The following is a 26,380-nucleotide window of genomic DNA, read 5'->3' as shown; positions in this document are numbered from 1 at the left end:
TTTCACATCCATAAGTGAGCTCTGGTCATATGCATTGATCAAACACTTTTCTCTTCAGGCAACCAGGTAGATTTCCTTTCAACAGTGTGATGTTTCATCCAAATGCCCTCCATCCCATTTTTACTCTTCTTTTGATTTCTTCCAAAATATCTCAGTCTGCACAGATTTGTTGTCCAAGGAAGACATTACTTTTGACTTATTTGAGTGTCCTTTGATCTATTTCAGTTTTCTTAGATTAAACCAATCTAAGGGGAGTTAAACATAACTTTGGTTTTACTCAGGTTCATTTTAAGTCCAGTGTTCTTGCATCTGAGAAATTTAATCTGCAGGTCTTCAGGTGTTTTTTTTAATATTATTAAGCTCCGTTTAACTTGATACCTTTTTCTTCCCAGTCCAAAGTCTTGAACACTTCTTTCTTCCATTAGTTGCTGTGAAGAGTTTTTTAGAGATTGTGTCTCCTTGATATACTCCTTTACAAATCTTGGTGGTGTCTTGGTTTATTTCTGAGACACTGGAAAGGTTTTGCCAGAATCTTCTCAATTTCTTCTCCAGCTTCTTCTATGATCTCCACATCATCTCCAGGTGCTTTTCCATTTATCATCTTCTTTATGGCACAGCCTACTTCTGGAGTCACATCTGGTATCACTTGTGTTCATTGGGACCACTTCTTCCTCTTCTCTATACTCTATAGGTTTCTGTAGAATTATTCCACTCTTCTGATAATCACATCTCTGTCCTTGATGGTTGTGCCGTCGTCATCATTCAGGGCAATGATTTCATTCTTTCCTATTCGGAGGCGTTGTTTTGCATTTTTGATGTTCCGATTATTTTCAATTGTTTCTTTAATTAGGTTGTTGTTAAACTTTCTTACATCTTCAGTATTATTTTTCCTTAATCTTTTGCACAGTTCGTAATTAACATTTGATTTGGGGTCTTGACTGTATTTTATTTCTCTTCTATTCTTCATAAGTTCTCTTGTTTCTTGAGAGATCTTGATATCTTCTTGTGATGTGTTGAGTCCTTCAAAATCTCTTTGCAATTTCCATGGTGTCACTCAATATTTTATCACATAACTGTGAAGCATCTAGTTCTTATTGATCATAAAGTACACTAAATCAGTTCTTCAATTCTAATTTGTACTCCGCTTGAAGATTTCTGAGGTTCATGATGTTGATTGGCTTGTTTGGTTTCTTAATTAGTTTTCTTCTTTCCACTTTGGCATTGAGATTAATTCTGCACCGAACCATTCTGTGGCCGCTTCCAGTATTGAATCTGTTTAGGACTGTGCAGTCTTCTATTATATGATTACAGTTCGTTAAGGTATAATCTATTTCAATTTTTCCGCCATTAGGACTTCTCCAGGTCCATTTTCTAGTTGGCTTTTTCTTGAAGAGAGAATTTGTGATTAAAGGATTTTCATTTTCTGCAAATTTCACTAATCTATCACCTCACATTCCTGTCCTCCTATCCATATTAACCAACTGAAGACTCATCACGGTGTTGTTTTCCGATTCTTGCACTGAAGTCTCCCATGATGATTTTAAAGTGTGCTCTTCCTTTTTCATTAAGTTGTCCTTCTATTTCCTCATCAGTGTGGCTTGATGTAGGTCCATAGGCTTGGACAATCTGGAGGTGATATCACTGTGTCAGCTGGATAACTATTCTTGCTGTTATGTCAAATTCGATTGTATTATTCTTCAGTCTCCTGTGGAAAATAAATCCAACGCCACATGTGCGACAATTCGTAGTGCCATGAAAAAATGAAATTGTCCACCCTTCAGTTCAATTAGTTACTATGGTAGACTGTCCCTACCTGGTGATTGTTCGCACCCTCTGCCAGGAACTGAGGACCACTTATTTTCTTTTATTTATATATACAGTGAGGGAAAAAAGTATTTGATCCCCTGCTGATTTTGTACGTTTCCCCACTGACAAAGAAATGATCAGTCTATAATTTTAATGGTAGGTGTATTTTAACAGTGAGAGACAGAATAACAAAAAAATCCAGAAAAACGCATTTCAAAAAAGTTATAAATTGATTTGCATGTTCATGAGTGAAATAAGTATTTGATTCCCTATCAATCAGCAAGATTTCTGGCTCCCAGGTGTCTTTTATACAGGTAACGAGCTGAGATTAGGAGCACTCTCTTAAAGGGAGTGCTCCTAATCTCAGCTCGTTACCTGTATAAAAGACACCTGTCCACAGAAGCAATCAATCAATCAGATTCCAAACTCACCACCATGGCCAAGACCAAAGAGCTGTCCAAGGATGTCAGGGACAAGATTGTAGACCTACACAAGGCTGGAATGGGCTACAAGACCATTGCCAAGCAGCTTGGTGAGAAGGTGACAACAGTTGGTGCGATTATTCGCAAATGGAAGAGACACAAAATAACTGTCAGTCTCCCTCGGTCTGGGGCTCCATGCAAGATCTCACCTCGTGGAGTTTCAATGATCATGAGAACGGTGAGGAATCAGCCCAGAACTACATGGGAGGATCTTGTTAATGATCTCAAGGCAGCTGGGACCATAGTCACCAAGAAAACAATTGGTAACACACTACGCCGTGAAGGACTGAAATCCTGCAGCACCCGCAAGGCCCCTCTGCTCAAGAAAGCACATGTACAGGCCCGTCTGAAGTTAGCCAATGAACATCTGAATGATTCAGAGGAAAACTGGGTGAAAGTGTTGTGGTCAGATGAGACCAAAATTGAGCTCTTTGGCATCAACTCAACTCGCCGTGTTTGGAGGAGGAGGAATGACCCCAAGAACACCATCCCCACCGTCAAACATGGAGGTGGAAACATTATGCTTTGGGGGTGTTTCTCTTCTAAGGGGACAGGACAACTGCACCGCATCAAAGGGACGATGGACGGGGCCATGTACCGTCAAATCTTGGGTGAGAACCTCCTTCCCTCAGCCAGGGCATTGAAAATGGGTCATGGATGGGTATTCCAGCCTGACAATGACCCAAAACACACAGCCAAGGCAACATAGGAGTGGCTCAAGAAGAAGCACATTAAGGTCCTGGAGTGGCCTAGCCAGTCTCCAGACCTTAATCCCATAGAAAATCTGTGGAGGGAGCTGAAGGTTCGAGTTGCCAAACGTCAGCCTCGAAACCTTAATGACTTGGAGAGGATCTGCAAAGAGGAGTGGGACAAAATCCCTCCTGAGATGTGTGCAAACCTGGTGGCCAACTACAAGAAACGTCGGACCTCTGTGATTGCCAACAAGGGTTTTGCCACCAAGTACTAAGTCGAAGGGGTCAAATACTTATTTCCCTTATTAACATGCAAATCAATTTATAACTTTTTTGAAATGCGTTTTTCTGGATTTTTTTGTTGTTATTCTGCCTCTCACTGTTAAAATACACCTACCATTAAAATTATAGACTGATCATTTCTTTGTCAGTGGGCAAACGTACAAAATCAGCAGGGGATCAAATACTTTTTTCCCTCACTGTATATATATGTATGTATATATACACTCACCTAAAGGATTATTAGGAACACCATACTAATACTGTGTTTGACCCCCTTTCGCCTTCAGAACTGCCTTAATTCTACGTGGCATTGATTCAACAAGGTGCTGAAAGCATTCTTTAGAAATGTTGGCCCATATTGATAGGATAGCATCTTGCAGTTGATGGAGATTTGTGGGATGCACATCCAGGGCACGAAGCTCCCGTTCCACCACATCCCAAAGATGCTCTATTGGGTTGAGATCTGGTGACTGTGGGGGCCAGTTTAGTACAGTGAACTCATTGTCATGTTCAAGAAACCAATTTGAAATGATTGGACCTTTGTGACATGGTGCATTATCCTGCTGGAAGTAGCCATCAGAGGATGGGTACATGGTGGTCATAAAGGGATGGACATGGTCAGAAACAATGCTCAGGTAGGCCGTGGCATTTAAACGATGCCCAACTGGCACTAAGGGGCCTAAAGTGTGCCAAGAAAACATCCCCCACACCATTACACCACCACCACCAGCCTGCACAGTGGTAACAAGGCATGATGGATCCATGTTCTCATTCTGTTTACGCCAAATTCTGACTCTACCATCTGAATGTCTCAACAGAAATCGAGACTCATCAGACCAGGCAACATTTTTCCAGTCTTCAACTGTCCAATTTTGGTGAGCTTGTGCAAATCGTAGCCTCTTTTTCCTACTTATAGTGGAGATGAGTGGTACCTGGTGGGGTCTTCTGCTGTTGTAGCCCATCCGCCTCAAGGTTGTACGTGTTGTGGCTTCACAAATGCTTTGCTGCATACCTCGGTTGTAACGAGTGGTTATTTCAGTCAAAGTTGCTCTTCTATCAGCTTGAATCAGTCGGCCCATTCTCCTCTGACCTCTGGCATCAACAAGGCATTTTCGCCCACAGGACTGCCGCATACTGGATGTTTTTCCCTTTTCACACCATTCTTTGTAAACCCTAGAAATGGTTGTGCGTGAAAATCCCAGTAACTGAGCAGATTGTGAAATACTCAGACCGGCCCGTCTGGCACCAACAACCATGCCACGCTCAAAATTGCTTAAATCACCTTTCTTTCCCATTCAGACATTCAGTTTGGAGTTCAGGAGATTGTCTTGACCAGGACCACACCCCTAAATGCATTGAAGCAACTGCCATGTGATTGGTTGGTTAGATAATTGCATTAATGAGAAATTGAACAGGTGTTCCTAATAATCCTTTAGGTGAGTGTATATGTGTGTATGTATGTATGTATGTATTTAAATCCAATCACGTTCACCAAAGGCTGTAATTATCATCTCTCCCATTCTCGCTGCTCGATGAGGATGCCATTCCTCCATTTATTTAAAAAAACAACAACAAGAAAAACTCGTACAATCATTATTTCAAGGCAGAAAATATATCTCTCCTGATCTGGTTTAACTTTCACCTCCCGATACATAATTAGCACCATGTCACAGATCTCAGGGAGTGGGGGTGGGGGGTCAGGATTGAATTTCTGCTAGAAAATCCATTTGGGTTGTTTCTCATTATCTGTTGCTTGCTCTCCACTTGAGCTATAGCTCTCAGTGACCAATCCCAGGAGGCTTCAGGCTTTTCTCTGTCCAGAGCTATTTTGAGCATTTTCTTTTTAACATGGTATCTCAGACTGGGTTTCTATTTGTGATTAAGGCTGATACAGGTGGCCTCTCTATCGGAGGCGGCTGGATCGACGCGGTGGGGTTATGGATACTCGTGCATTGTGGAAGTTTCATTTCTATTCCACATGAAGTTTGAAGGGTTTAACATCGCGGATATATCTGGGCTTATAACATTTCTCTAAAGCGTGGCTAAGAGGAGGAGAGATTTTTATTTTCCTCGCACATTGCTTTTTAGAAGTTTCCCATCTGAAGGCCTTAGCTAGCGATGGTGAAACTTCCTCCTCTGTCAGCCTTGCCTGGCGTCGGGATATATTTATCATGTACAGAAAGTGGGCTGACAGCTGCATCAAAGGGAGACCAAGAGACGGAGGGGCTTGAGACTTTCGGATATCATGCATTTCAGCTTAGGCCAACACAATTTAGCTATTTGTATTTATTTATAATGATCCATTTATTTATTTATATCTTGTTCTGCTGCTGCACTCGCCAGCGTTCAATAATTCAACCGGTCTATGTTTAGCCCTTGACCTAAATGATGCCAATAAAATAGGGGCCGAGGCGAATGGAGAGAGGCTGCACTTCCCTGCATAACCACGTCCGTGTCGCCCTCCTTCGAGCCACGGAGCTCCTTTCTGCCGATTCAGGATCTGCTGGCTAACAAAGCAGAACAAAAGCCATTATCTTGCAACACAGGCAGCTTCTCTTTCAGGGGTGCCAGTTTTCGGAAAGACTGTTGTTGTCAGGGAATTGAGGAGGGAATTGGAGGGTAATAGTCGTGCAGAACGATCTTACTGACTCTGCTGCACCCCCCCGCCCCCATCCACATAGATATGAAAATGCTGCATTGGCCTCTTTCGCAGTAATGGAGTTGATTCATTTCTCCATAAGGGGAGAAATAAAACATACCACTGATTGGAAAGCTTGTTCCAGGGTGTTAAAGCCGTCTCTCATTTAAAAATGTGCCGTACGGAGTGATCCCCTGAACACGGAATACGTGTTACAAAGCATTTCAAGGCTGACATCGGTTTTAATGATGACGACCCAGCTTATGATTTGAATTTTGTTTTTCTTTTGTTTTCTTGTATTTTTTTATATTTTGACTGCATTCTTATATCTTACGTCACTCTCTACCGAGCGACAGGCCGCCTGCACAGCGATGGTTTTGCACTGATGATGTCATGGTAGCTGGGTTGGGAGTTTGTAAGGAGTTTGTTTTTACAGAAAATAAGCAAAGAGATCATAAATGTGAAACGGTATGATTTGCATTTAACACCTTCAGACACAAAGCCTTCAGGCAAAATCAGACGTTTGACCCACCCTTGAATCGCAAATTGCAAACTTGTACCCTTTCGTGTTTTGATTGTAGCTAGTAGAGAGTGGCTTTTGGCAATAAATTACACTGCAGTAGTGTACAGGATTGTACATTTGCATTTCATGGGTAGGTCAAGTTTATGATATGGATTAATGCCTGATATAAGTGGTGTTCACAGTTTTACACACAATGACCGAAGGGGTTGATCACTGATCTGGGTGACAGAGGAAAATCATACCGTTAAAAGACAATACACACACTCACACACTCACACTCACTCTCTCACACACACACACAAGACCAGATCTGTCATGGACACAGCATTCACTACCCTGCCTAAAATATGAGGGCAAAACAAAAGGTACAGGGGAATAATGCAAAGAAATGCAAGGAATCACACCTTTTAATATTCAAAGTGTTGTAGATAGATGAATAGATAAAAACACTTTATTGAGAAATTCAACTCACCTGTAGAGTGAAGGCACTCACAGCAGACATTGTACTGTTGCCCAGCAAGACCTACACATACCACCACTGGTGCAAACAGCCACAGAGCGTCTCTACCCCGGTCCTGGGGGGCCGCCAGCAGTCTCAAACTATGATCATTGCTATTACAAACCCCACCGCTTTCCCTCCCCAATAACGCACACAAGCGCGTCCTCGATGTCCCAATTAACTGGACAAACTGTTTTACATTGACAGTGTAGGTTCTAGAATAAATTACCAGTATGAGGTGCCTGTTGGCTCGGCTGTCTCTGCCACACGGTTTCTCTTGTCTGTAGCCGGGAGAGAGCAGATGGTCCGAGGACCTGGAGGGGACCCCGTGCTCATCCACCAGGAGGCCATTTGTAGTAGCATGTAAATAATCCTGGCGATCCTGCCAGGAGCTGATGTCAAGTAGTTATAACAGTAGTGAGAGAGCATGACAGTCCCACTGCTATGCATTGCACAGGGAGACAGTACACCAAGTGTGCATCAGATTTAGCCACAAATTATGGTGCAGGAATGCGTTACAAAATGGTTGAACGATGAGTGTAGTACGAAGAGTGACATCATTCCATAAGGATGGACTATGAACTAGGATTGGTGCTGTGCTGGTGAGTTTGTAGGTTTACAAAGCAGAGAGACAGCTTGGAGGGTGTGCAGGTGGAGCAATATACTACTACTGTTAATAATAATAATAATGTAAGAGGGTCTGAAGGCAAAACATAACAGATGGGGGCTAATATATAGTGCATTTATAATCAACAATGTAACAGGAATGAGGTGCAGCTGACCACTCACTCCGTCTCACTCTCCACCCTGACGTCACAGTCTAACACATCTAACTTTTCCTTCCCTCCAGCAGATTCACCGTACTCCAGCACAATAACAACAACTTGGTTAGTGGCACTTGCTGTGCACAACAATAAACACCTCAATAATGAAGAATAAATCACAACAACAATTCAATTTACATTAGAATGCCGTTCAGTTGATTATGCCCTTATGAACAGGAAATACAGATGAGTACACTATACATATATTTGAGTATACTCCATGTACACAACTGTACTTCTGTTTCATAATGAAGGGCTCTTAATACATCCTGTACCGAAACAGTACAGAGTGTGATTCAGCACAATCGAGTGCCAGATTACTGCTGCTATATTTACAGGTTTAATATAGTTTGGTTGTTGCTTGGTGGCCTCGCTCTTTGGCATCAAAGCATTTCTGTCTAAAATGTTCAGTTCTGATATGGCACGCCAGTCACCGCGTCTCTGGACCATTTTGATTGACAGGCAAGGAACTGGGGAAGGAATATGAGACAGGGGTTACAAATCTTATCTACGGAGGCCTTGGCTGATTATCCGTCTGAGTGTTCGCCTGCCACATGGCACATCCTGTTATTTTTCACGAGACTTTGTGTTCAGTTTTAAAAGGATTGCTTAGCAGATAACAGGTGGTGTGAGCTTAGGAGCACAGAGTTAAGAGGATTAAAAGGCACACAGATGATTCCTGGGTGGTAAAAGCGATGCGGAAATTGGTTTAAGTTTTCTCTCTTTCTGCTGCACTGCACTTCTTGTGGTTGCATATGCTGATAAACAGGTTTTGAATCACGGTGAGCAAAACACCCTGGTACGCCGGCAAGCGCAGGAGAGGTTTCCAAAGGGAGGTGTGACGGGGGGCCGCGTGCTAATCGCAGCGAGGAGAAGAGAGCGAGGCTTCATGGGACTCTGATTTTGGGTCTTTGATGTTTTAGCACAAGACTCAACACAGGAGTCAGAGATCTTGGAAAGACAGAGGATGCAGAGAGGGGCCTCTTGTTTGCTCGTACAGTGGGAGCCGCTATTGAAGTCTTTACCGAGCTGTGCTGTTGTTATCGCCACCCAGGCCGACCTACAGTTGTCACAAGAAACGTTTGTCAAAAGCATTACAAAATACAGTCAATATGTGCAAAATACTCTATGTGAACAGGAATGCGTCCCCGGCAGATATGATCCCAAGCGAGTTCACAACGCAGGATAAGGTGCCCTGCTCTGGTGGGTGCAGAGTATCAGTTACTGAACCCGTTACATTAAGATAGTGAAAAGAACCAGAAATGTACATAATCAGGGGCAATCGACCCCAGTCTTTTAGGTATTTTTTCGTGTCCCTGACATATTTTGGTGATTTTTCCCATGTCCTCGCCATGTTTTGGTGATGTTTCTTTTGTCCTTGTCGTGTTTCGGTGACGTTTCTCGTGTCCTCACCGTGTTTCAGTGATGTTTCTTGTGTCCTCATCATGTTTTGGTGAATTCTTCCCCATGTCACATGCAGGTGTTTTGGTGATGCTTCTTGTGTCTTCGTCATGTTTTGGTGATTTTTTCCCCATGTCCTCGCTGTGTTTTGGTGACGTTTCTCGTGTCCTCGTTGTGTTTCGGTGACGTTTCTCATGTCCTCGTCCTGTTTCGGTGACGTTACTCGTGTCCTTGGTGTGTTTTGGTGACGTTTCTCGTGTCCTCGCCATGTTTCGGTAAAATTTGTTACCTCGCTGTTTTGCAGGTATGATCCAGAGGTGCACGCCAGTAAAGTACCATTACTCCTCCTCCACTCTTCCGCGGAACCTCCCCATCAACATCACCAAGACGATCCGTCAGGACGAGTGGCACGCGCTCCGTAAGTCATTCCCTCTATAACTAACTATCTGAAAGCCTTCTAGCCTTCTTATTAGTGGCTGGTTCATATTATAGATGTGTCCACCAGGACGCTACAGGCTTCTGTTCTGGGTTTACAGCAATCTCTCTCTCTCTCTTTTAGTGTTTCTTTTCTTCTCTCTTCATATATATATATATATATATATGGACTCTAAAAAGTCCACCTGAGATTCAGATCAGCCGAAAGTTTGGCAGAGGTTGATGTACTGCATTGTCTTCTTGGGGGGGTAGATTAGGATTCACAGATTCTCCACGAGTAGCTCAAGGCAGTTCAGATCTTCCTTCACAACAGAGCAGCAGTAGATTAAAAAGCACAACACCCTCCGCTGTGGCTCCTCCAAGGCCGTTGTCTTTTGATAGATAATGCTCTCGGCAGGTTGCGGAAAATCCTGTGTTGCCGGCAAATATAGAAGAAGGAGATTAATCCCATTTCAACTTCCACTCAGATTCTTATAGATTGCATGACCTTGCATATGAAATGACAGATTAATATCACAGCGCCTCACATGAAGGGCAGTTATTGAAAGCGGTTGAGGGCAGTGGTGATGGGGGGGAGCATGAAGAACATAAATAGCCAAACTCTCCAGAGGACCTTAAGGATCTGTTTGTTTCAATTCCATTTTAGTGCTTTCATAAGCTGGTTTCAACTGAGCCTCATCGCATGGGACACTTACAGCTGGGATTACCAGATGGCGGGCAGAGGTGCCCTCTGGATGCCAGGGGCTTTTCTGCCGGGCAAGGTGTTCTCCTCATCCCACCGTTGCTGTGCTAAACATCCCAGCCAGGGCTCCAGCGCGGCGCTCGGTCTTGGCGTAACATTTTTGGCCACGGGGGGCTGAGGACAAAGTGCTCTCGGCTCGGTGGGAGGGGGACAAATTAAGACCACTCTCTCCATTCAACACACCAGCTGGGATCTCTAATGGTCAGCGTCTAGACTGACACAGATCACTTCTCTCTGTCCCGCTAATACGCTGGGTTACCATGGGATGAACCACTTTTTAGGATAACACATTCCTCTGAGACTTACAGACTTGCCCTTAATCAGAAGTGAAAGAACTAGCTTAGACCCCAGAGGGAGATGAGCAAGTACATAAATATATATAAATAAATATATGGTATACAGCATTTATTATACTCCAGAGGAAAATGAATGTAAATGAATTAAATGGAAAAAGTGAGCTTTTTAAGATTCTCTTTTAAGTCTAGCACAACAGACTGCTGCCGAAGCCCCCTGAATAGAAAGACCCCGATAGAAATCAGAACAACACTCCCAGCATCACCTGCATGCTTTCTGACCTTCTTTCATTGAGGTAATTGGAAGTGAAGAAGAGAATAACATGTGAGCGTTCCTTCGCCCCACATTCACGACTCCCACACCGCCACGAGCAGCTGCAGCCCTTCAATTTGCATTTTAATGCGTTTCTTTTTTTAATGGACTCGTTTTCAAAATCTAGTCTCGCTCTGAACTGGCGGGACTCTTAGTGAAATTCATGAGGATGTCACGTACTGGGTGGTGGGAAAGATATGCTCTTTCTGCCCTTCTCTCTCTCTCTCTATCTCTCTTTCATTGTCTCTCTCTCCATCTCTTTCGTTGGCTCTCTGTTTCTTTCTGCGTCTCTGTCTCTTTGTTGTCTCTCTCTTTGTGTTTGTGTAAAGTCCTCTGAGCCCCTCTAATGTCTTTGTAGCTGCTGAAAATTAACAGAAGGACCCAGCAAAGACACTCAAGTGCTTTTAAACATAGCTGATCACTGACATACAGCAAGGTGTCTATATTAAATTATTTACTTATCTATCTATTTTGCCTTCCTTGTTATCTCTTGTCTGTGTATACTGATGTGATGTGCTCTGCACGCGCATCTCAACACTATCCATAGGCAACTTCTCACAAGACACAGAGGTAAGATTGCGCTGTTGAACAGTGTGAAACAGTCAGACGTGCCGCTTGAATCACTGTTGTGGAATGACAGGACCATTGCCCTCCAGAGATCCAGCTTTTCTCAGGTACCTGGAAGCTGACAAGATCCTAGGATATAAATAAATTAAATGCCAGCCAAGATATTATCTCTATAAGGGAGTGAAATGTGCACAGCTGTTGTTTCTTCTGCAGCTCGTCAAATTATTAATTCAGTGCCACAGTTGATTGTTTTGGACATTGTGGAGTTGTTGAGCCCATGTGATTAAAGAGGAGCGCTGTTTGTGACAGACACACACACACACACACACATAAACACACACCCCGCTGAAATAAAAAACTGATATTAGAAGAATATATTCTCTAGTTTTTAGATGTTGTGTTATTTCACTCCTTCAGGCCCCGTAGCTTTTGTCTTCTGATGACGTACACAAGCTCGGCAGAGACGCACAGCCCTCGATTCGACTGGACCTTTACTATCAAACACACAAAAACACGTTGAGTTCCTCTGGATCCACAAAGCTTTGCAAATCAAGCTCTGAATGTTGACATATTTAAAAGGCATTTAAAAACGTACAATGCAGAATGTACAATGCATGCCTACTTATACAATATTATTTTCCTTTTCCCCCAAACACATCTAGTGAATTTTATCCCCCTTCTGTTTCCAAAAGCCATTACTGGTTGGTTGGGGAGGTGAATGGAAATGTGTAGCTGTCAGCAGTGATATATTTCCTGTTCTGCTGAATCTGTCAGTTAGACTTATGCAGCCTAAGCACGGGCAGAAACACAATTGAGAGGAGCTAGTGTGTGGCCCGGGGCCTGGAGGGACCTGCACATGCCGACGCGCCACTCGGCTTTCTAGTAACGAGTCATAAAGCTCCCACAGGTGTCCCGGCGCTTGCATTTGCCGCCTGCCGCAGAATCCCTCGCTGGCGTGCCTGGCGGTCTCTCCGTGGATCCGGGGACGGACGCACATCCATCATGTAACCCCTCCCGGGCCGAACCGCACTGTTTCACGGCCCGCCTCCGGCTCGCCGCGGAATAGGCAGCGGCCCTCAATCCATCGTGCAGTGCAGAGGACCGGGGGGAACTGCTGACCGCTTCAGTACCACAAATCGCTGTGGGTTTTGTTTGTCCCCGCTCTCATTTTGCTGGTAATGGGATGTGTCTGTGAGTTGTTGTCGTTGTTGTTTTTTCATTATTATTATTATTGTTTCCCCCCCTCTTTCTATTTCTCTCCCTTCCTCCTTGCCTACAGACTTGCGTCGCATGACAGCGGGCTTTATAGGAATGGCTGTGTCCATTATCCTCTTTGGCTGGATTATTGGCGTCCTCGGCTGCTGCAAGCAACACGATTTGATGCAGTACGTCGCCGGGCTGCTGTTTCTCATGGGAGGTAAGAGCGAGAGTGGTTTTCTACATACACATATTGGGGGGTATTTCTGTGTGCGTGTGTTTTATCCCAACAGCTCACTGAGAAGTATGCATGGGGGCGTTTTTCTTATTCTCGGTTTATCTGACTGAGTAAAAAGAAAAGGAATAAAACAGCAAGATTTTCTTATTTTCGGTTTTGTCACAAATGTTATTTTCTCTTGCGTGGGCTTTTTACAACTGGATTTCGATGAGGTGCCAAGGCAGGGTTTAGAGATTTTGCCTGCTCTTTAAATGCGTGTTTTACAAAGCCAGTGGGTCAGAATTGCCCCCAGCAGTGTGTTTATGTTCCCACAAACAACAACACACACCTCCTGTATGTAAATACCCCTCCTGACAAGCCACGGCGCACAGAGCAGTAACTAACGGCATCAAAGCTCTCATCTGAAAAGCATGTTAAATCAAATAGAATCAATAAAGCCTGCCGTTCATCTCCCTTCGTCTCCAGTAATATTCTGGGTGTAAATCATCCCAACACCCAGCAGGCATGGCACTCAAATGCATGTGCAGAATGATAAAGCTCTGGCTTCAATGACTGTGGAAAAGGCAACCGTATCCAAACCCACACTACACTGCGCTGACATGGAGTGGTTGATGCAGACTGAAGATATCTTCATGAGAGAGTAAGAGACCCAGCAGAAATGGACAACAGACCTTTTCACTGGGTTTGGACGGCCCCAGTGCAGCTGCAGGGAGATCTTCACAGCTTCCAAGTCCAGCAGGACGAATGTTGGCACGAACACCCAGTTTTAGTTTTTATCTTGAGATCTCCATGAAGCGAATTAATGCAATGAATGGGTTCTGTTAGTCCTTGCAGTAATGGGACATTGTACCTTTCTTTAAAAGCCTCGATAGCAAGAGGCGGTTAAACGATAATCTAAGAAACAGGGTGCCAGTACCATTGACCGCACAGGTTTGCACCAAAAACCTCGGTGGAATGAAAGGCCTATCTGTACTGATACGGCCGGAGAGCAAAATTCAATTACCGGCTGTGCTTTAGCTGAAGAAAACTTCAACAATGGGAGCATCGGTTACTGTGAGATAAAATTAGCTCTCGACAAAGCTTTAAACGTGTGAGTAAATTTTATTTTAGGAGGCTCGCGTCCTGGACATTTTTCTTCCACAAGGGGAGCATTGTTCCCCAGTGTCTTGTATTGTAAGTGCTGATTACAGCCCCCCTGAGATAATGCCTGGTAATTACATCATTCACATCACTGTCTGTGCCACTAGCGTTTCCCTCTCTGTAGACTTAAATCTCTTACATCTTTAGAGTTTTTTTCTTAACTAATATTCTGCTTCTTTGTACAAAAAGCAGCAAGAATCCGATACGCACAGAACAGTTTGTCTTTATTCCCGTAACGTGTTCAGTTGCCGATGCAAGCAAGGCGTACTGTCTTAGTCTGCCCCCCCGCCCCCCAAAAGACCAAGTATGTTCCTGTTTTTCTGTCTTTACCAAGATCAGCAATCCTCAGTGTCCAGATGAAGGATGCCAGGACTGTGTGCCATAGCTGTTATGATACCCACTCCAGTAGAAGTATTTTTTCCATCATTTGCAATGTAATATTTTTAACGCCTGCACCTTGACGTGTGACCTTTGAGTTGCATAAACCTGGCTCTCGGTTCTCATTATGTAACAGCCATGCAGCGTCACTGGATTGATGCAAGATGTTATTTCCCTTCCAAAATATTGCAGGCTTCGTTGGATGCCATGTGACTTTTACAGCATTCACTGCACACCGCCGTGTCCTCCAGTGGGATATGTATTTCCCCTTAAACACACTGGTGAGCGCGAGGGACTGCTGTATTTATTGTTTGGCACATATCCTTGGATGTGAGTCCTCCTGGGTTGTGTTGTCCAAGCCACCCCACCACCCACAACAATTGCACAACGCTCAATACTGACACATGTGTGTAGCTGTTTCTGAATTTAAATAAGCTCATTGACTGTATTTATCACTGCGCTCTTATCACACAGTGTCCATTGTTATAATTTAATCAGTATTTGGAAATATGAATCTAATAGGAAAGAAAATACAAAGAGTACAAGATTTATTTAATTAAGGAGAGATAAACAATTGTACATATACATCCACAAACACACATTTATATATATATATAAATCTCAATTAGGCAATGTTATAGACTTCGTTCCGATTATAAGAAATTCCCAAGTTATTACTGAGAGAAAATAATCCTTTGCTTATAGGATTGAGGCATTTTCACTGCTGTGCTCTGATTGGCTGCCAGGCATTGACATGTGATCGCGGTTCAGAGCGGTTGCGTGTGTCGGGTTCACATCATGCGCTGAATTTACTCCGCATATTGCAGCTTAACACGACACAGACACTCCCGGTAAATGTTATCTGTAGTTAAAGCTAAAATTATAACTTGTAACTGCTCAATTCAACCTACGTGTTTTAATTAATGCTTAATTAAAACCGGGATGGCAAATATTATCCCATTTGCTTATACAATGGACTGAAAATAAAGCGCTTCCGTTGTGTGGCGGTTGAAACCGTTGCTGATTTTATTTCCCAGCCTTCATTACAGGGACTGCCTTTCCCAAGAGGATTATTATTTCCTTAATGCTGCCGAAATCAAACTATGTATCTTAATCGCAGATCAAGCAAAATCTGCAGCCGTAGGATTTCGGCACTCACTCAGTACCGGGTCGCCCACCGAGTCGGGATTCTTCCCTCCTTTTCTTTTATTAAACTTAATTAGGTTTAGCATCTGGATTTTACTTACTCAGAGTCTCCCGCCCCCGTTATGCTTAATTTCAGTTCTTGCCTTAATGCTGAGAGACAAGGACAGGGGCCACAGAAACTCATGGCCAGGAGCACGTCTCGGGAGTGTGGGGGCAATGTGTGTGTGGAGGGGGAGGTCTGTTAAAGCAGACTCCAGTCCTGGGGGGCCGCACTGTCTTCTGGGTTTTGTTCCAGACTAGCTCTTTGCTCCTTAATTGGTCTAATTAAACCACCGGGTTGAATTGAACACTTCTCTCCAGACTCTGAATTGTTCTGTGGGTTCAGTGTTTTGAGTCTTCAACACATTGTAAGACATGGGCTTTTAAAATTAAATATGGAAGTTTTAGATAAGCCTAAATAATGACAATGATTAAGCAATTGGGAGCTCTTGTTGGAACAAAGACCAGCGGACACTGCGGCCCCCCAGGACTAGAGTCAGACACCCTTGTGTTATAGGGTCTCTGCACAGGGATTGCTGTGGAATCTGTGCTTTGGTGAAAAGCACACAGGTTTTCTCTTTGCAGAACGTGACCCCTTCCCACCTTAAACCCCTGTACTGTCAACATTTATCACTGAGACTCACGGGGACACTTCCTGCGATGGTAGACATGCGGTCTGATGTGACAATGTGGAAAAGCTGGACGGAGACGGCTCTTCCCTGTGCTTGGATTCCAGCCCAGTCCGCTCTGAATATCCTGCTCTCAGCGCAGTGTGCAGGGCCAGAGCGCAGCCCACCAACTCGAGCTTTTAATTAAACAAATCTACACGCTAATTTATCTTCCACGGGGCATCCTATGGCACGGTCCTGCGCGGCTTTATGAAATGCATCGCGGTGTCCTTTGGCACACAGTAGGGTCTTCTGAAGTGGGAGTCGCTCTCTCCTCGGAGGGTTATTGCATTCAAGCCAATATTGGCATGAGGATCTAATGGGGGATCTTGGCTGTGAGCATTATATAATAAACACTGCCCTGAGGGAGGAGACGGCTCATAGAGAGAGGGATAGAGAGGGAGAGAGAGACGGCAGGGATACAGATGTCCCCAGGTCATGTGCTTAACTGGCAGCTCCCAACACTATTCATCCTGTGCCGGCAAGTGCAATGAAAAATTGATGGCTCCTTTCAGAAGTAAAAGGCACTTGTCTGGAACCGAAAACAAACCCCCCAGAGATTTCAGTCACTGTAGATTAAGAGAGAGCATGCAGCGAGTCGGAGCGCGGAAGCAGGTGCGGGGGTTAATGCATCTGTTTGACCCAGTTTGTGCCCCCCGAGCGGCCCACTCGGCTTCGGGTTTCCTGTGGACCCATCAGACCACGGAGGACCCACTCCAAACGCTGACTAACTCTCCTGTGTGTCAGAGAAGAGAATCGAGAATATACATGTTGGATTTGTCATTTAAAAAAATCATTCTTGGCCTTGTTAGAGTGTTACAGTGTGTATAAATACATTTAAGAGAGAGAGAGTGTGAGTGTGAGTGTGAGTGTGTAGCAGGACATTTTGTTTGGTTTTAAGGCTTTAGTTCTCTATTCATCAGTCTGCAAGATGTGGCTTTGAGTCTGAAAAACACAATTCCCCAATATTTGTTTTCTGACATGATCAGTATTTGTAGTTTTACAAACATCAAGGCCTTCATTTATTTATTCATTCATTTATTCCATCAGATGACAATTTGTTTATATGTATATATAATCATCGTTATATGAATTTTTAAGCATTAATCATGATAGATTACATGATTTTGTTTGGTATCGAAAGTAACAGATCATTACAGTAGTTTTGAAATGAGTTTGTTGTGTGGTTGTGTGGCTTCTCAACATCTGAGTCTAGATCTTTGCACAATTATTTCTTCTCCCTGGGAAAAAAAAAAGACAATAACGATAATAAAAACCTTAACCCACGCAGGAGGAATTCAAATTAATCTTTCAGAAAAAATGTAAAGAGAACCATAATAACAATATGAATCCAGACAGGAAATGTTCTCTTTTTAATAGACGCACAATTATTATGATGCGCAAATTAATGAGAGCTATTGTGTGGGCAGTACTTACAATAAACTTGTCATCGTCTTGAAGTGTGATTAGTGTGCGGAGATGATGAATCCACCAGTGGTTTTGTCCCACGGTGTCTCCCTCTCCCCGCCACGGCGAGACTCGTGCTCTTGCACATTCAGAAATAAAATGGAAAGCAGAATCTTTCAGGGCAGGAAGACATTACACCAGCAAACTGGTTTAAAATAACTCGACGAGGAAACCAGCGTGTGGCGCAAAGCAAACTCTGGCATGTTTTAAATATAGTGCTGTGGTGCAAAACCGAGTGTGTGAGTGTGAATTCATACTGTTGCCTCATGTTAACCCTAGAGCTGCAGCTACAGTGGCTCCCAAAAGTATTCACCCCCCTTGGACTTTTTTCACATGTCATTGTGTTACAACATGAAATCAGAATGGATTTAATCAGGAGTTTTTGCCACTGATCAACACACTAAATGTCCATAATGTCCAAGTGAAAAATATAATCTGCAAATTGTTCTAAATTAATTACAAATACAAAACAGAAAATAATTGAATGCATAAGTAATCACCCCTTCAGTCCATATTTTGTAGAGGCACCTTTGGCAGCAATTACAGCCATGAGTCTATGTGGATAAGTCTCTACCAGCTGTGCACATCTGGGCACAGCAATTGTTGCCCATCCTTCTTTGCAAAATTGCTCAAGCTCCATCAAGTTGGATGGGGACCTTTGGTGAACAGCAATTTTCAACTCTTTCCACATATTCTCAACTGGATTGAGGTCCGGGCTTTGACTGGGTCAATTTGACTGGGTCAATGTTTGGAGTCATTGCCCTGCTGGAAGATCTTCTCCCAAGTTCCAGGTCTCTTGCAGACTTCAGCAGTTTTTCTTCCAGGTTTTCTCTGTACTTTGCTGCATCCATTTTGGTTTCCAGGCCCTGACGCAGAGAAGTATCCCTACAGCATGATGCTGCCACCACGATGCTTCACGGTAGGGATGGTGTTCTCAGGATGATGTGCAGTGTTAGGCTCGTGCCAAACGCAGCGCTTAGCGTTGAGGCCAAAACGCTCTATTTCTGTATCATCAGACCATAGAATCTTCCTCCACTTTGACATTATGGACATTTTCGGTGTTGATCAGTGGCAAAAACTCCTGATTAAATCCGTTCTGATTTCATGTTGTAACACAATGACGTGGAAAAGTCCAAGAGGGGTGCACACTTTTGAGAGCCACTGTATAACTCACCTCAGTATTGTAGTTGTGTTGTATTCGTTCATTCGGTTGTGCATTTATTGGTGTATTTGTTTTGCTCAGGGATGTGTCTGTGTGTCCGTGTGGCCGGTGATTTGTAGTCACGGAGGAGCTGCACAGTCAGTTAGGTTACCTGTTGTAGCCGCGTTGAGCGCCGGGGCCCGGGGTCTGAGTGCGGCTTCATTAGTGGTCTTGTCCAATTAAGAATTACACTGTGTGTGACAGGAGGCAGCTGTGGGCTCGGCTCAGTCTGTACACCAGCTCTCACAACCCCCCGCCCCCTGCCGAGCTTCTGCCCCGCTGCCCATCCGTTGGGGAGGGTCCTGTCACTGTGCTTGATAATCGAGCTGGAGGGGAGCTGGACTGGCAGGTGTGATTGGCCGCCCCGGCGCTCGACACACCATTCATCTCCACATCCAGGTGTTGTACAGAGAGCTCCCTCCTCTCTCTCTCACACACACAAACACACACACACCCTATCTCACATTCTCTCTCCCTCTCACAGAAACCATTGCCCAATCTGCAGCTGCTCTTTCATTGTGTCGGCGGTCCTCAATTCAGGGGACCACCGACTCAGATAAATAATCAGGTTGCCGCTGTTTTTAATTCAAACCCCCCCCCCAGGCTATTGTGCGGTGGTGCCATGCTGCGCCGTTCGGCCGCTCATGTGGCTCAGATCACACACAGCCCCCCCAGCTGCTTGAGCGCAGGATCGGACCACGGGGGTGCGGCTGCCCTCTCACCGCTCCACCTGCGCCTCCCCCTCTTGTCCTGAAGAGAGACACACACACACACACACACACACACACACACACACACACACACACACACAAAGACACGCACGCACATGCACACATACAGAGACAGGCACGCACGCACACACACAGAGAAACACACACAAACACAGACACGCACACACACAGACACGCACAAACACACAAGCACAGACACAAACACACCTACACACACAAACACAGAGACCAGAGACACAGACGCACACACACACTGAGACTTGCAAACACAATCAAGACACATACACACACACACACACACACACACACAGAGAAACACACAGAGAAAGGCACAAACTAAATTCTCACAGAAACACGCACACACAAACACATAAACATACAGAGATACGCACCCACAAACACACAGAAACTCAGAGACACAGAGAAAATGGCCCTCAGTTCTTGTGTGTTGTCCTCTTTTCCTGGCCTCCCAGACACTGGGAAGTCATGATGGAAAAACCTGAAAACAAGAAAAGAACAAGCAGTAGAAAATAATAGATTTGTCAAACTAATCCAAATGTTTACATACAGATTTTGTTTTTCTTTCATGAAGGGTTTTTAACAGCTTCTCTACCGATTCCCTCCCCGGGGGTCTCTGTACAGACGGAAAACCCAAGACTGTGGGACGGTCCCACCGTTTAAAACACGCATCCATACATAAATAACATATGGACTCAATTAACAAACATGTAGCCGCAGAGCAGTGTAAATATTCTGCTGTGACGCATCTGTTACTCCGGGGAGATTATGTACATCTGTGAATCGTACCAGCTTTACTCTTAATCATTATGATTATTTATTCATTCCTGTGCTTGTATTAATGTGTTATGTATCTGAGGCTGTCGTTATATTGTATTCAATACTCAATGCCTCAGACCTGAGAGGCGATGAGGTTATGCCTTGAGGTTGTCAGTCAGCACCCAGGGACACATAATGACCTTTAGTAATTGGAGCTTAATTCAATTAGTGATTCTGATTTAGCTGCGCTGCGGTTCCTTAATAACTTTAGCACTGGGAATGAAGGTGGGGGGTTGTGCCTGCTACGCCTGCCTCCCCCATAAATGAAATCTTGCAGACTGCATATCTCGTTAAGGAGAAATTATGTCATTAGTTATGATGGCTGCCATTTATACCGAGCATGTCAGTCGTGAGGTACAATCGGCCTTTCCTTTGATGGCGGGGGGGGTAGAGGTTTTAATTCGGTTTCCACCAAAGGAAATGTTATTAAACAAATCGTATTACCTGCTCTGAATGTGGGTCGTGGTATTTAACATGACTTTCATTGTGTTAGATGTTATGTATGAGTGGTTCTTTTATTTGTCTGTGTCTCGAAGTGGTTTTGTTTATTAGAAATGTGTGGATGTGGGGTAAAGCATCGTTAAGGGCTCAGCTGGTGTGTGTTATTGCTTAAACCTACATTGCTATGTATATATACACTCACCTAAAGGATTATTAGGAACACCATACTAATACTGTGTTTGACCCCCTTTCACCTTCAGAACTGCCTTAATTCTACGTGGCATTGATTCAACAAGGTGCTGAAAGCATTCTTTAGAAATGTTGGCCCATATTGATAGGGTAGCATCTTGCAGTTGATGGAGATTTGTGGGATGCACATCCAGGGCACGAAGCTCCCGTTCCACCACATCCCAAAGATGCTCTATTGGGTTGAGATCTGGTGACTGTGGGGGCCAGATTAGTACAGTGAACTCATTGTCATGTTCAAGAAACCAATTTGAAATGATTGGACCTTTGTGACATGGTGCATTATCCTGCTGAAAGTAGCCATCAGAGGATGGGTACATGGTGGTCATAAAGGGATGGACATGGTCAGAAACAATGCTCAGGTAGGCCGTGGCATTTAAACGATGCCCAATTGGCACTAAGGGGCCTAAAGTGTGCCAAGAAAACATCCCCCACACCATTACACCACCACCACCAGCCTGCACAGTGGTAACAAGGCATGATGGATCCATGTTCTCATTCTGTTTACGCCAAATTCTGACTCTACCATCTGAATGTCTCAACAGAAATCGAGACTCATCAGACCAGGCAACATTTTTCCAGTCTTCAACTGTCCAATTTTGGTGAGCTTGTGCAAATTGTAGCCTCTTTTTCCTATTTGTAGTGGAGATGAGTGGTACCCGGTGGGGTCTTCTGCTGTTGTAGCCCATCCGCCTCAAGGTTGTACGTGTTGTGGCTTCACAAATGCTTTGCTGCATACCTCGGTTGTAACGAGTGGTTATTTCAGTCAAAGTTGCTCTTCTATCAGCTTGAATCAGTCGGCCCATTCTCCTCTGACCTCTAGCATCAACAAGGCATTTTCGCCCACAGGACTGCCGCATACTGGATGTTTTTCCCTTTTCACACCATTCTTTGTAAACCCTAGAAATGGTTGTGCGTGAAAATCCCAGTAACTGAGCAGATTGTGAAATACTCAGACCGGCCCGTCTGGCACCAACAACCATGCCACGCTCAAAATTGCTTAAATCACCTTTCTTTGCCATTCAGACATTCAGTTTGGAGTTCAGGAGATTGTCTTGACCAGGACCACACCCCTAAATGCATTGAAGCAACTGCCATGTGATTGGTTGGTTAGATAATTGCATTAATGAGAAATTGAACAAGTGTTCCTAATAATCCTTTAGGTGAGTGTACAGTGAGGGGAAAAAAGTATTTGATCCCCTGCTGATTTCGTACGTTTGCCCACTGACAAAGAATTGATCAGTCTATAATTTTAATGGTAGGTGTATTTTAACAATGAGAGACAGAATAACAACAAAAAAATCCAGAAAAACGCATTTCAAAAAAGTGATATATTGATTTGCATATTAATAAGGGAAATAAGTATTTGACCCCTTCGACTTAGTACTTGGTGGCAAAACCCTCGTTGGCAATCACAGAGGTCAGACGTTTCTTGTAGTTGGCCACCAGGTTTGCACACATCTCAGGAGGGATTTTGTCCCACTCCTCTTTGCAGATCCTCTCCAAGTCATTAAGGTTTCGAGGCTGACGTTTGGCAACTCGAACCTTCAGCTCCCTCCACAGATTTTCTGTGGGATTAAGGTCTGGAGACTGGCTAGGCCACTCCAGGACCTTAATGTGCTTCTTCTTGAGATACTCCTTTGTTGCCTTGGCTGTGTGTTTTGGGTCATTGTCATGCTGGAATACCCATCCACGACCCATTTTCAATGCCCTGGCTGAGGGAAGGAGGTTCTCACACAAGATTTGACGGTACATGGCCCCGTCCATCGTCCCTTTGATGCGGTGCAGTTGGCCTGTCCACTTAGCAGAAAAACACCCCCAAAGCATAATGTTTCCACCTCTATGTTAGACAGTGGGGATGGTGTTCTTGGGGTCATTCCTCCTCCTCCAAACAGGGCGAGTTGAGTTGATGCCAAAAAGCTCGATTTTGGTCTCATCTGACCACAACACTTTCACCCAGTTCTCCTCTGAATCATTCAGATGTTCATTGGCAAACTTCAGACGGGCCTGTACATATGCTTTCTTGAGCAGAGGGGCCTTGCGGGCGCTGCAGGATTTCAGTCCTTCACGGCGTAGTGTGTTACCAATTGTTTTCTTGGTGACTATGGTCCCAGCTGCCTTGAGATCATTAACAAGATCCTCCCGTGTAGTTCTGGGCTGATTCCTCACCATTCTCATGATCATTGAAACTCCACGAGGTGAGATCTTGCATGGAGCCCCAGACCGAGGGAGACTGACAGTTATTTTGTGTTTCTTCCATTTGCGAATAATCGCACCAACTGTTGTCACCTTCTCACCAAGCTGCTTGGCGATGGTCTTGTAGCCCATTCCAGCCTTGTGTAGGTCTACAATCTTGTCCCTGACATCCTTGGCCAGCTCTTTGGTCTTGGCCATGGTGGAGAGTTTGGAATCTGATTGATTGATTGCTTCTGTGGACAGGTGTCTTTTATACAGGTAACGAGCTGAGATTAGGAGCACTCCCTTTAAGAGAGTGCTCCTAATCTCAGCTCATTACCTGTATAAAAGACACCTGGGAGCCAGAAATCTTGCTGATTGATAGGGGATCAAATACTTATTTCCCTCATTAACATGCAAATCAATTTATAACTTTTTTGAAATGCGTTTTTCTGGATTTTTTTGTTGTTGTTCTGTCTCTCACTGTTAAAATACACCTACCATTAAAATTATAGACTGATCATTTCTTTGTCAGTGGGCAAACGTACAAAATCAGCAGGGGATCAAATACTTTTTTCCCTCACTGTACATGTTGTTTATCTCCGTAGACTGGGGAAAAAAAAGTAAGAAACTTCATTCAAGGTATTGCAAATGTGTCACAGTATCAGAGCTTGAGGCAGAAAACCCATTGGGGTTTGTGGCGTGTCTCTGTGAAAGGAAAGGAGTGACTACAGATTTGGAGGTGTCTGGGTGTCTGAAATGGGAGGCGTGAGGGACGGGGCCCGGCGAGAGGGAGGGGTCACAGGGAGGCTTCACCATCCTCGTCTTGATCGGTCTTCAAAGTGTCCGCCGCTCTTTAGTGGAAGTGCTCTTGGCAGACTCTGTCCCGCTGGGACGCTGCGGGCTCGGCCTCCTCCCATCAGCCCCGTGCCAGCCAGCGTTTCTCGAGAGCTCCGGCGGCTGCTAAAAATAGGAGCTGGAAGGGGAGAGCCGTCTTAGAGTTTCCTCGAGCGGCGCACAGTGCTTCCTCTTTCCCCCACTGACCACGAGTGTAAACGGAGCTCAGAGCAGGCCCGGGACGATGCTCCCCTCCAGCAGCTGGAGCAGGCCCCTCCAGAGAGTGTAACGGTCAAAGCTTGCCAGTGTGTCTTCAGTACAGGGTCTGCTTCACAGTACAGTGAGATACCGGGGCCGGGTGCTGCACGGCCACACAGGAGAGAGCACCGGCGACGGGGAAACACAGGCCATAGAGAGCCCCAAGTGTGGGTTTTAGAGGATTCAACGCCAATTAAGTCAATGCATTAATTTGTTTAATGGTTAACCCTTTCACACTTCAGATTCAAACGTTTAATGCCGCTGAGAAAAAAACTGTTACTCTCCTGCAGTGAAAGTTAACAGTGACGTTCAGGTTTGCTGAATAGAGACGTTTGAGCCATTGCTGAGACGGCCTGTCAGAATTAACGGTTAGAAATTAGCACTTTTTTGTTTTGTTTCTGTATTTATTCAGCTCAGAAAATGAATGACGCAGTAATTATAGTTGGCAGTAGTTTGACACAGGAAGGAACAAGGAAGGAATATGGTTAATAGTTCTTCTTGGTATTGTCAGTGTTGTTCTTGTTATTATTATTATCTTGGTCTTGGCTCAACTGAAATGGAAAGCCAGTGTTATGGCATCTACAGTTGTTGTGCTGCCACAGCCCCCTCTAGTGGCGACTCTTTGCACAACGTTACACACTGACATCTTGCAAAGCAACACGGGATGATAAACACCCAGACTCTCTAGACTGGTGCACTTGCTGGTTTACGCATTACTCAGATGTGGAGTTAAAGGCAATCGTTAAGGACTGTAAACAAATATATGTGAACAAAGGCTTGCAATACGACTCAGTGCAAAAATGTATTTGTGCACAGAATTAATTCGATCAGCCTTTCTGGTTAAATAAAATACATTCTAGATAAGTACATCTATTTGTTCTATGAATAAACTAAACTATATATACTTTTTCGGGGGGTTCATCATGTGATTTGTCTCCTGAGTCAATAAAGTTGGAATAAATGGCAGACTGGGTGATGATTCCTTCCTGCACAGTATTGTGCATTTTTGTTCTGTTACATTGTATTTTGTTGGGACTCACAATTATGTATTTTCCATAATGACAGTCAAATGCTGAGCAGGTTGGGTTCTGGCTGTACATTACTGCCAATACACTGACGTCTTCCTCCTTGTCCTCCACCAGGGACCTGCTGCATCATCTCCCTGTGCACCTGTGTGGCCGGCATCAACTTCGAACTATCCAGATACCCGCGCCACATGTACGGACTGCCCGAGGACATCAGCCACGGCTACGGCTGGTCCATGTTCTGTGCCTGGGGCGGGCTGGGCCTCACGCTGCTGGCTGGATTCCTGTGTACATTAGCCCCCTCGCTCAGCACCCCCCGCACAATGGTGCAAAAGCCGCGGCAGGAGAACGGCACCGTGTGACCTGGGAACCAAGGCCCAGCAACTGCCGCCCCCCCCACCCCGGCTCCCCTGCCCCTCGTGGAAGACATTCGCCCCGCGCGCTCTGGGCAGACGGGCGGGAAACTAGAACTATACTGGAGACGACGAGCCCACGGGGACCGGTGGGGCGGGGGCCACACTCTCCCACTGAGCGCCGCTCGACACAAACATGACTTCAGACGTTCACTCACTCCGGCCAAGTGCAGACAGCTACTGTTTTTCGAAGACATTTCTTTTAAAATGGTGCTCTCTTTCTCTCTGTCTTTCTTTCTTTCTCTCTCTGTCTCTCCTCTGTTTCTATTAGGATCTTCAAACAAAAAACAAACAAAAATAAATAGAAAAGGATGAACGCTCAGTATTTCAAGGACAAGAGGAAACAAAAAATGAGAAAAAACAAAGTGAAAACCAACTCCGTCCCATTATTCTCTGGGTTGGTGAACTGTAGTGTGTGTTCGTTCTTGGTTTCTAATGACAAGGGA

At 44.6% G+C, this 26,380-nt stretch overlaps 1 protein-coding gene across 1 annotated transcript in view; it reads left to right on the top strand.

The window, feature by feature from the left end:
* tmem276b (transmembrane protein 276b) overlaps positions 1-26,380 on the top strand; it is a 37,084-nt gene extending 10,704 nt beyond the window's left edge. The window contains exons 2-4 of the mRNA XM_066700710.1: positions 9,452-9,565; positions 12,777-12,914; positions 25,639-26,380. Coding sequence (XP_066556807.1) covers positions 9,452-9,565; positions 12,777-12,914; positions 25,639-25,883 — 497 coding nt within the window. The 3' untranslated portion in view covers positions 25,884-26,380. The remainder of the gene's footprint in view (positions 1-9,451; positions 9,566-12,776; positions 12,915-25,638) is intronic.

This window comes from Amia ocellicauda, chromosome 4 (genome assembly GCF_036373705.1).
Source record: "Amia ocellicauda isolate fAmiCal2 chromosome 4, fAmiCal2.hap1, whole genome shotgun sequence".
NCBI lineage: Eukaryota > Metazoa > Chordata > Actinopteri > Amiiformes > Amiidae > Amia > Amia ocellicauda.
Note: the sequence above shows the minus strand (reverse complement) of the source record. Positions and strands in the feature narration are given on the sequence as shown.